General features: G+C 32.4%; 1 protein-coding gene across 3 annotated transcripts in view; it reads right to left on the bottom strand.

Annotated features, from left to right (window-relative positions):
* Positions 1–11,651, bottom strand: part of LOC139505641 (uncharacterized) — a gene marked incomplete at its 3' end in the record, with an annotated part of 32,448 nt that continues 20,797 nt past the window's right edge. For all 3 annotated transcript variants that reach the window (XM_071295127.1, XM_071295129.1, XM_071295128.1), the window contains 6 exon segments: positions 1–275; positions 2,901–3,072; positions 3,451–3,570; positions 4,505–4,596; positions 5,619–5,862; positions 7,532–7,606. In XM_071295127.1, the coding sequence (XP_071151228.1) occupies positions 1–275; positions 2,901–3,072; positions 3,451–3,570; positions 4,505–4,596; positions 5,619–5,862; positions 7,532–7,606 (978 nt within the window).

Raw genomic sequence — 11,651 nt, 5'->3', positions numbered from 1 at the left:
ATCCTCCTTGGCAGGCTCATAGTCGCTACGTGGTGATTCTGATTTGCACAAAGCAAGCCCTGCGAACGCATCTTTCAGGAAGGACTTGAAATAGACATATGCCTTGTCCTCTTGTCTTGCCAGCTGAGAACCACATGCACCATACTTATTTAGCTTGAAGAGTTCTAAGAACTCGTTCTGGTTTTTTTTGGGAATGAGGTCAAGGCTCAAAAAATGCAATGCAGCTTCCTCTGCCTCTGGCGTTGATTTCCAGACTGAGAGGAATGGTTGCAGACCTGGAAAGAAAAAATAAATAAAATATTAGTCATACCACCTGCTTTCTTTTTTTTTCCTGCGGTAATGCGGAACAGGGACATAGCAATGCTAGCCTCCATGTGTCTGTCTGTCTATCACACTTTTGTAAGAGCTCTCATGCTGACATTACTCAACTGAATTTTATAAAATTTATACCACATGTTACTACCACTAATACCTTGGACAAGTTCCAACATCATCACTGTTCAATTATTTTGACAGGAGTTATGGGAGTTTATCAACTTTGTTTAGTAGGCTAATCATATTCCACCTAGTAGTTTCAGAGGAGTTAACGTTTGAAAAAGTTTAAGACAAAGGAAGAAAGAGGCAGAGTGATGGCAAAAGTTTACATAGGCTATTGGCCAGGTGTGCTAAAAACAACACTGAAATTTAGAAATAATCTGCAAATGCCAACTGGATGTCTGAGTGAGAACACTTCTGGACCCATTTTTCTCGATGGAAAGGAGGTCTAGATCCTCAAATTTTTCCTTTTTATTATCTATAACTTTATACTTTTGCTATGATTTATTACAACACTGCTTTAAAAAAAATATTTTGGGGCTCCTTTTTTCTCAGCAGAAAGGGTCAGGATCCTTGAAAATTTAATTTTTGTAATCTACAAGTTAATATATTACAACCCCACTTTTTAACAATTTTTGATTTTCACCCTTTTGACATCTTTCTGCACAGCAGAAAAGGTTGGGATCCTCAAAATATAATTTTAGTAAAGTATTACCTTTCCAATGATATATTACAACCCTACTTTTAAACAGCATTTGATTTTCCACCCTTTTGGGCCCCTTTTTTGTGTTCACATTGTCACGAGGAACATTGTGTTGAAATTTGAAAAAGACTCAAGTCAATGGACAACAAAAAACACAGACCTCATAACATAACTTTTTGTGGTCTTATAAAACTGAAATCAGAAGATAAGTTTACGAGTTGTTGCATAGACATTTGCAAAATGAACAACCTATAGGCTTTAATAGTGGAGTTCATGTTTTGCCATGGGAAACCCCTAAGTTCACAGTCATCAAACATGTCAAAATATAAAATAGTAGGAGACAGACTCTCAGAGAGTTTCAGTGAATTCTTTTGTGCAGCTAGGTAGATCACAAGTATATATTATTTGAGACATTTTTTTTTTATAATTTGCCAAAATGAAGATTTTACTATGCTCTTTTCAAAAATTTAATAAAAAGTAGGGGTCACTGTGCTATTTTTCAAGCTTTGAGTCTTTGAAAATTGCAAAATTTGGTTAGTTTGTTCATGAAAAAATAGTGTGCATAAAAAGAATTTTGAAATAAATTGTAAGAAGAAAGGTTTCATAATATGTTTTAAGAAAATAAAAAGAAAACATGGTGTCACCGAACTTGATTTCTTGCTACAAGTAAAAATAAAAAAATTCCCATTAGCCCAGTATAAATTTTGTACTAAAAGAGTTATCTCCCCTTGAATGGCTCATTTTGAAAAAAATGATTTTAAAACCACAAAAAATGATATTTGTTAAAGTATTTTGTACAATACAATTAATTTACAAATTTCCTTTAAATAGAAAAAAACATTCTAACCCATTGAATTGCAAATCTGTCTCCATATTTGCAGATTTAGGCAAATAACTAGACCGATTTTGTACTGTGATTGTACAATCCAAGATGGCAGTATACCATGAATCTACCTCAGGAGACTAAAGTAGATACAACATGTACACAATATATATATCATTAAATAAAATAGTAAAATAAGTTAATAGTTAACAGTTCCATTCAACTTAACTTTTTAACTTATTTCACTATTTTATTTAATGAATATATACATCTGCACATGTGAAAATTATTTTTTACGCCTATATAATATATATATACAAGTTAAGACTTCTCCACCCTATATATATATCTGAAAATATACAACTCGTTTAAACATCAACCTAACAATGTTAGATCTGTAAATTTGCTTTCACAATTTTTTTGTTCTTCCTTCGATGGGATTCGAACCCATGATACCGAGATATGGTGACACCAAATCGCCTGCACTGCAGCCGTCCCGCTACACCTCATGAACATCTAGGCTTCATAAAAATGAAGCTTTCAGTGGCCAGGTGTTAACTTTCCACATCAGTTATATATATACACATATGTATATCCATGCATCTCCTCTCCATGCCTTATATATCATGTACTGTAGTACGCAGCTAGATTAAAACTGATGAGGAAAGGTAACACATGGCCATCGAAAGCTTTATTATTGTGAAGCCCAGGTGGTTGTGTGGTCTAGCAGGACGGCTGCAATTCAGGCGTTGTGGTGTCATGGTATCTCAGTAGCATGGGTTCGAATCCCGGCGAGGGAAGAACAAAAAATTTGCGAAAGCAAACTCACAGATCTAACATTGTTGGGTTGATGTTTAGACGAGTTGTATACACATATATATATACAACTCGTCTAAACATCAACCTAACAATGTTAGATCTGTTAATTTGCTTTTGCAAATTTTTGGTTCTTCCCTCGCCGGGATTCGAACCCATGCTACTGTGATATCGTGACACCAAATCGCCTGCACTGCAGCCGTCATGCTAGACCATATATATAAATCTCACTAACAAACTTGCCTCTCTGAAAATCCATGATGGCAGGCAACTGCATGGACAGCACATCTCTCCTGTAGAGGCCTCGGAGCCAGCATTTTCTGTCAGCCTCACACAGGGCTGAGGAAGGCTTCGAACAACCAATTGAAAGCCTATCCACAATGTCATCTATCTCATCTAATTTGCAATTCAGAACCTGTAAAAAGACCATGGTAACATTAGAATGTAAATACTAATACCTCCAATTATAAATTAACAGCCTTCCAAGAATGGTTGTAGCCAGTTGGTGTAAAGAATGACACTTTCCAAAAAAAAAGTATTTTATATGAAAATTTGGAAAGAATGTGGATATTTATATCAGAGCTGTTCAAAATCTACCAGAATGTGGGAACCAAAGAGATATTACTTTGTGACCTCTGAAAAAACTTTTTCTCTCACAAGAACAAGTAACCACTGTGAAACATTTTAAAGAAGAAATATTTACCCTTATAATTACCACGTCAGAACTTCTTACCTATACAGAAAGTAATTACAATAGAATCTAAAAAAAATTCTTTATATACCCCCTCTTTACCTTTTCTGCTAACTGTTGCTGCTCCTTTGTTTCAAAGTGTTGCTTTGTCACTTCTCCTAGACTGCCTTTAATAATAAACTTAGCTAAAGGCTCTGTAAATACAGGCAAGCCAACTGTGCCCTAAAATTAGTAGTATAGAATGTTAGCCTTGTAGTGCAGTGCTAAACACATGAAGTACAAACATGTACTAACCCCTAGGATAGTGTTATAATTGGTTTCTGACTATCCTGCCCAAATTCTTATTCTATACAATAATTTTTGTATACCTCCTACAAGTTCCTAGTATTATTGTTCAAAATGATGAAATACAAAACTCTGCAGATTATTAATAAATCTCTTACCAGTTTCCTCAAAATTCTGTTCTCTGAGTGCCACATTTATTTAGTCATGATGTCTCTGAATTTCTTATTAACTGATATTAATGAAATTGTCAAGTATGATAACAGCACATTACTGTTAAAAAAATAATTCATCTTCATACTGCTTGTAAAATGAATGCATGACCCTGAGTATGATGCTGCTCGCTTTCAGCATCAGGGTTATCTAAGTCACATATCAGAGGCATTGACAGTCAGAAGTTAGGTTGCTGAATGACAACAAAGTTACATCAATTCTAAAGCTTGATGAAATGATAATTGGAAAAATGTTTACTGTGGAATCTTTATTGTTCGTTGGATACCAATTTTCGTGGGTTTCGTGAACCACAAATTCGAAATTCAAATGTCCAGTGACTATCATATTTTCAATAGGCTTTGTAAACAGAGATTGCAAAACCATGAAATCTAAGATCCACGAATATGCATATTTTCAGCGATCCACAAAAATTAATACACACAAAAATAAATGAATCCACAGTATTACCCAAAACTAAGACATGTTGGAGAGCCAAGTTGAATTTTTTATTCATGTTTATTTATAGCAATTCAACGGACTATCCAATTCTTCTTACAAAGAACTATACTTCATTGGGCATGAATAATGAAATGTTATTCAACTCATGTCCTATAAATCAAGAAGTACCAACATATCAAAGTCGTATTGAAAAGAACTATACCTGGGCAACTGTACTACCAACATAGCGTCCAAGGGTCTGAAAGTCCTGGTTGTCTAAGGCAGAAGCATTTATGGAGAAACCGCTACCAGAAGCTAATGTCCAAAAAAAAATCATGGCATCATTTATATGCTTTAAGGACAAATTATTGAAGCTACTTGCTTAACTCTATAAATAAGCAGACTCTTTGCTTAATTTCAGAAAGAATATTAGATGTTTTTCTGAGTAAGCAGGTACTGATTTCATAGGTTCATGTAGTCATCTATGCTTAAACAAGACCAATCGATTTCTGCACCTGCGTTGCATTGCAGCTGTGATTTACAGATGCTGAGGAAAATGGGAGGAAACATTATGGAGTATATGTCTATTTGACTTGGTTAACTCTACTAAAAACCATAATTTTGATGATAAAATGTCGGGTTGTTGTCTCTTTGATACATTCCCCATTTCCATTCTCAATTTTATAATACAGTTAAAAAGGTCTATATAATATGCTATAATGCAGTTAAAAAGGTCTATATAATATGCTATAATGCAGTTAAAAAGGTCTATTAATATGCTATAATACAGTTAAAAAGGTCTATTAATATGCTATAATGCAGTTAAAAAGGTCTATTAATATGCTATAATGCAGTTAAAAAGGTCTATTAATATGCTATAATGCAGTTAAAAAGGTCTATTAATATGCTATAATGCAGTTAAAAAGGTCTATTAATATGCTATAATGCAGTTAAAAAGGTCTATTAATATGCTATAATGCAGTTAAAAAGGTCTATTAATATGCTATAATACAGTTAAAAAGGTCTATTAATATGCTATAATGCAGTTAAAAAGGCCTATATAATATGCTATAATGCAGTTAAAAAGGTCTATATAATATGCTATAATGCAGTTAAAAAGGTCTATATAATATGCTATAATGCAGTTAAAAAGGTCTATTAATATGCTATAATACAGTTAAAAAGGCCTATATAATATGCTATAATGCAGTTAAAAAGGTCTATTAATATGCTATAATGCAGTTAAAAAGGTCTATTAATATGCTTTAATACAGTTAAAAGGTCAAAAGAAGAATATCACCTGAAGTTGAGGATTTTGGAACCAGTTCTGCTCTTACCATTGCTGAGAGAAGATTTCTCCCACTGTTTCAAGACAAGGCTGTTAAGCTCTCTCAATAACCCTCCACCATCACAGCCATCCTCCGCCTCAAACTCAATATGTAACCTTGATCCAGGCTTAAAACGGGCAACTTCCACAAGAAGGGTGTCAATAGCATCTTCACGCAGGATTGAGATAATTGATATGTTCGGATCAAGCTTCAAACTGCATGCTTCAATGAGATCATCTATTTTTCTAGGCTCCTGAAAAGTAGTTGCTTATGTGCTATGTTCGAAATATTATGTGAGAAAATTAAATGATATGGAGTAAATAAGTGAATACAGAATCAATCACAAAAAAAAAAAAAACACTTTCATCCAGGGGTCACCCCATGGTCTTCAATCCACACCATGTACCAAGCCCTAAAGTGCCCCAACAAAAGTAAATTAATAAATTTTTATTACATTTATCTGTCATAATGACTTAATATATGACTTAATATTATATTTGAATTTGCAACAATGTCAAACATAACTAGAATTGCAAGCTATAGTTGATGTTGCCACTGGTCATTTTTGATGGCTGCATGTTGTTCACAATCATAAAATTAGCCAAAACATCAATTTTTGTTGAAAAAAGACAATGTTGAGTTTGTAGCCATCTGTAGCCCATCTTTCGAAATGGTTGCCAAAATATCAACAATTCTTACTATTTTTTCCCATCAATTCCACCTTCATAGCCTATTGAACAATTATACATAGTTTCATCATATTCTGCTTAACAGTTTTGGAGATAAATGACCATTTTTTTAAAAACATTTTAACGCGTTTTGACAGCTTTCACGACAATGACAGCTTTTTTGACCAAAATAAGTTTCAATCTTAACTGTTCAGGCAGAACTCTGCCTGTGAGAGTTCTGCCTGTGAGAAAAAATTGTGGCCTGAAAAGAAGAATAACAATATTTATCGCAATTTTGTGGATTCTTCCTTTGATCTTTTTTTGTGATAACATACCTGCCAACTTTTGAAAATGCCCATGGGGGTTTTAGCGCGCGACAACAATTTCAAAGGTTGCAATTCTTTGCGATGACTATTTTGCACGTGCTGTTTTGTGGTCTATCAGGTTGGGAACAACACCTAGGGATACCCCCTCAATGTTAGGGTATTAAAAACCACTTTTTAAGTACAAATGAGCACACATTCATATTACTTGAAGACACTTTTCCCAAAGAACTATACATCTTATGATCTACATGTACTCATTTGTACTGAAAAAAAGTGGTTTTTAATGTCCTAACATTGAGGGGGTATCCCTAGGTGTTGTTCCCAACCTGATAAAGCTGGTCCGTCTTTGTGTATAATTTTAAATTGGAAAAGTCAACAACTATTTAGTATTCTTACACATGAAAATAATTCCTGGTCTTACAGCTACATGTTCATATTTTCTACTGATATAATAACTAGAATCATGCAAATAAACTTAAGAAAAAGGCATGTACGCTCATCTTACAAATATGACACTTTTTCTAGACCACAAAACAGCACGCGCAAAATAGTCATCGCAAAGAATTGCAACCTTTGAAATTGTTGTCGCGCACTAAAACCCCCATGGGCATTTTCAAAAGTTGACAGGTATGTGAAGTCTAGAAAGAAGCCCATTTCACTGAACCAGTTTACATAAAGGTTTCAGGGCCGGCTACGTCCTACCTCTTGGTGTGATGGTTTCTCACTATTCATTGAAGACCGATGTGTCTTCCTGTGATTTATTCTTACTCGCTGGATGGGTTGTTGTCCCTTTGAGTTTGACAAATTCCCATTTCGATTAATTTTTCTATTATTTAAGTTATCAAATCTTGAATTGTGAAGAAATAAGAATTTATTCAGATTGCTGCAATCTATTGTAAATATCTCGACATCTACTAGGTTTAAGTACCTTCATAGTCTCAATAGTAGAAGCACTACCAATAGTTGAAGTATCAGCAAATGTCTGCTCACCATTATCAGCTGTCTAAAAAAAAAATAGTGCAACAATATAAAATAAAGGGCTGCGCTTTAGCGCATGATACGCCCGTAGCTCTTTTAACTTGTCTTTTATGCTTTAAATGAATTTATATGATCAACTAGAAATAGTGTGAGCCCTGTCAAATACCCCCCCCCCCCCCCCCCCCCAAAAAAAAAATAATAAATAAAAATGCACAAAAAATTTGGCACTATTAAGGTGGTACCTAACACTACAGGGAGATAACTCAGCAGAACGTTTAAATGACGTTGTGTTCTTAAGGGAATATTAAGCTTCTCAATGATCAAAATGAGTGTTTGTCAAACTGCTATATAATCTGTAATCAGTGTAATTTTTCTGATTAAACGGTTGGTTCAATTTTTTTGATTTTTTTATATTTTTGTCAAAGGGTCAAAGTAAATACTTTGTCAAAATTTTAAGAAAATTAAACGAGCCAAATTAATTTTAGTTCAGGTGTTAGGTACCACCTTAAGGCTATTCACCAAAGTTGCATAAAATACCCTTTTTATAAGTATAAAAATTCATTTCTTAAGAAAACGTAAAATCTAAAATTTATAAAAATGGAAAGGGAGCTTATGTCAATAGATATAAACAATTTAACAAAGTTGCATAAAATTTTGTGAAAGTGTTAGTTATTGTCCAAAATTGGAAAATCCCCCCCTTTTTAAGCATAAAAATTCATAACACGGAAATGTAAAATCTGAAATTTATAAAAATTGAAAGGGAGCTTAAATCAACAGATATAAACAACTCATCAAAGTTTCATGGACATTGGTGAAAGCCTTTTTGAGTTATTGTTCAAAGTGTTAAAAATCCCCCTTTTTTTATGAATAAAGCCCCATTAATCCAAAACTAAAAGTCATAAGAAACCTCAAATAAAAAAATAATAATGCATATGTTTTTTATAACTCAATGGATAGTTCTCATTATAAAACTTATGTACATATACTTTTTTCTGAAGAAAATTCTTTAATTTATTCATATTTAGAAAAAGTTTACTTATTGGAATTGCTTCCTTCCAGCAAGCAATTCCCCCGACATATTATCCGTATGCAAGGTGACCTCAGTGTGACCCATCTCGTAAAAATCCGGTTACCACAATACGCATGGATGTCCTTAAAATAAACTATTATCTGAATATACATGTTAAACACGTGCTCAATTTCCATGCTTTTTTGTTTATTTTTCGTCAATTGTTGACAAACATGTGACAATCGTTAAACTTCGGCTTCAAAACACGAACTTTAATTACCTGCCATATTTTCACGACAACACTGACCGATTGAAAAAAAAATTGACGATTATACGAAATTTACACGAAAAAAGTGATAAATTCGAGCACAGAAGACTAAGTTTATGATGTTTGTATGCATTGGTTCAAGAATTGGAAGAACATTATTTTTCATCGGTCACTCGTTTCTTATGACTTTAAAATCTGAAATAAAAAAAAAACGAAAGGGAGCTGACGTCAACAGAAATAAATAATTCACTTAAGTTTCATGGAAATTGGTGAAAGTGTTTTTCAGTTATTGTCCGAAGTGCGGACGACGGATGACGGACAATGGTATACCATAATACGTCCCTTCTAAAAGACGAGCGTATACACACACTGTTAAATATACTTTCATTTAAAAGCTACTAATATCATCAGTAAACTGAAGAAATGATTAAAACTTGCTTTGTGGAAAGCGACTAGAAAAACTTTTATAGTTGTAGTGAGGCAGTGATAAAGCATTGCCAACTAGAAAATGTGTGTGTAAAACCAGATGTTTTGGGGTGCCGAAAAGGACTCTTGTGGTTTTGTACTCAAAATTCAAATTTTTATGGACAAAAGTAAGTTTTGTTCAACAAAAATGAGTTCTGTTTAATAAAAATTGTAGTATACTACAAATTTAAATTTTGTCATACAAAATTATCTTTCAGTGGACAAAAGTTTCTTTTGTCATGAAAAAAATCAATTTTGTATCACAGACTTGACTATTGTTAGGCAGACAAAAAAATCTAAGTTTCCAGTAACCCAACTGACCCTGTTTTTAAGCCCTGACCCTAATTATTTTATTAGATTAATCAAAACAAAAAAGGTATCAACCGACCCTGTTTTTGACACAGGCTTCTGTTAATCAACATAATAATTTATTTACCTTGCCTCTATTGTCACAGAAAGCCAGTAAACCATTTTATTAATGTTAAAAAGGTATTCCAAATAGGTTAAATCCAAGAAATTTGCACACCAGGTGCTTCAAAAACATTGCAAATGGCTGCACTTTGGGTATTTGAAACTAATTACAGACCCATCCTTGGAGAAAAACCATGATAATTTTCCAGATTTCATTAACAATGTAAAAAAAAAAAATATCAGAAATAAGAATTTAGAGACCTACTGACCTATTTTTCAAGATGATGTTACCGGTAACACAGATCTTTTTTTTTTTAGGCCTTACCGTATTTGATAAATGGGCTACAAAAGTCATTTTTGAACGAAAATTAGTTAAGTTTGGATTCTGTGAACTAATTTGCATACAAAATCAACTTTTGTGAGACAAAATTGAAACAAAAATGAATTTTGTCTCAACAAAAATGAATTTTGTCTCACAAAAGTCAATTTTGTTGAGACAAAAGTCAATTTTGTTAATTTTGTTGAGACAAAAGTCAATTTTGTCTCACAAAAATCAATTTTGTCTCACAAAAATCAATTTTGTCTCAACAAAAGTCAATTTTGTCTCACAAAAATGAATTTTGTCTCACAAAAGTCAATTTTGTCTCACAAAAGTCAATTTTGTCTCAACAAAAATGAATTTTGTCTCACAAAAATCAATTTTGTCTCAACAAAAGTCAATTTTGTCTCACAAAAATGAATTTTGTCTCACAAAAGTCAATTTTGTCTCACAAAAGTCAATTTTGTCTCACAAAAGTCAATTTTTTCTCAACAAAAATGAATTTTGTCTCACAAAAATCAATTTTGTCTCAACAAAAGTCAATTTTGTCTCACAAAAATGAATTTTGTCTCACAAAAGTCAATTTTGTCTCACAAAAGTCAATTTTGTCTCAACAAAAATGAATTTTGTCTTACAAAAATCAATTTTGTCTCAACAAAAGTCAATTTTGTCTCACAAAAGTCAATTTTGTCTCAACAAAAATGAATTTTGTCTCACAAAAATCAATTTTGTCTCAACAAAAGTCAATTTTGTCTCACAAAAATGAATTTTGTCTCACAAAAGTCAATTTTGTCTCACAAAAATCAATTTTGTCTCAACAAAAATGAATTTTGTCTCACAAAAATGAATTTTGTCTCACAAAAATGAATTTTGTTTCAAAAAACTCAATTTTGTTCACAAAAATGAATTTTGTCTTACAAAAATCAATTTTGTCTCACAAAAATCAATTTTGTCTCAACAAAAGTCAATTTTGTCTCACAAAAGTCAATTTTGTCTCAACAAAAATGAATTTTGTCTCACAAAAATCAATTTTGTCTCAACAAAAGTCAATTTTGTCTCACAAAAATGAATTTTGTCTCACAAAAGTCAATTTTGTCTCAACAAAAATTAATTTTGTCTCACAAAAATGAATTTTGTTGAGACAAAAGTCACTTTTGTTTCACAAAAATGAATTTTGTCTCACAAAAGTCAATTTTGTCTCACAAAAGTCAATTTTGTCTCACAAAAGTCAATTTTGTCTCACAAAAGTCAATTTTGTCTCACAAAAATCAATTTTGTCTCAACAAAAGTCAATTTTGTCTCAACAAAAGTCAATTTTGTCTCACAAAAATGAGTTTTGTGAAACAAAATTCATTTTTGTTGAGACAAAATTGACTTTTGTGAGACAAAATTCATTTTTGTGAATTTTGTTTCACAAAAATCAATTTTGTCTCAACAAAAATGAATTTTGACTCTCAAAAATCTATTTTGTTGAGACAAAATTTGTCTCAAAAAAAGTATATCTTTGTCTCACAAAAGTCGATTTTGTTTCTCAAACAATGAATTTTATCTACAAAAAGAATTTTTATCATTACAAAATTGAAGTTCTCATAAAACAA

Source organism: Mytilus edulis, unplaced genomic scaffold (assembly GCF_963676685.1).
Source record: "Mytilus edulis unplaced genomic scaffold, xbMytEdul2.2 SCAFFOLD_188, whole genome shotgun sequence".
In the NCBI taxonomy this organism is placed as follows: domain Eukaryota; kingdom Metazoa; phylum Mollusca; class Bivalvia; order Mytilida; family Mytilidae; genus Mytilus; species Mytilus edulis.
The sequence above is the reverse complement of the archived record's forward strand: the minus strand, read 5'-3'. Positions and strand labels throughout refer to the sequence as shown.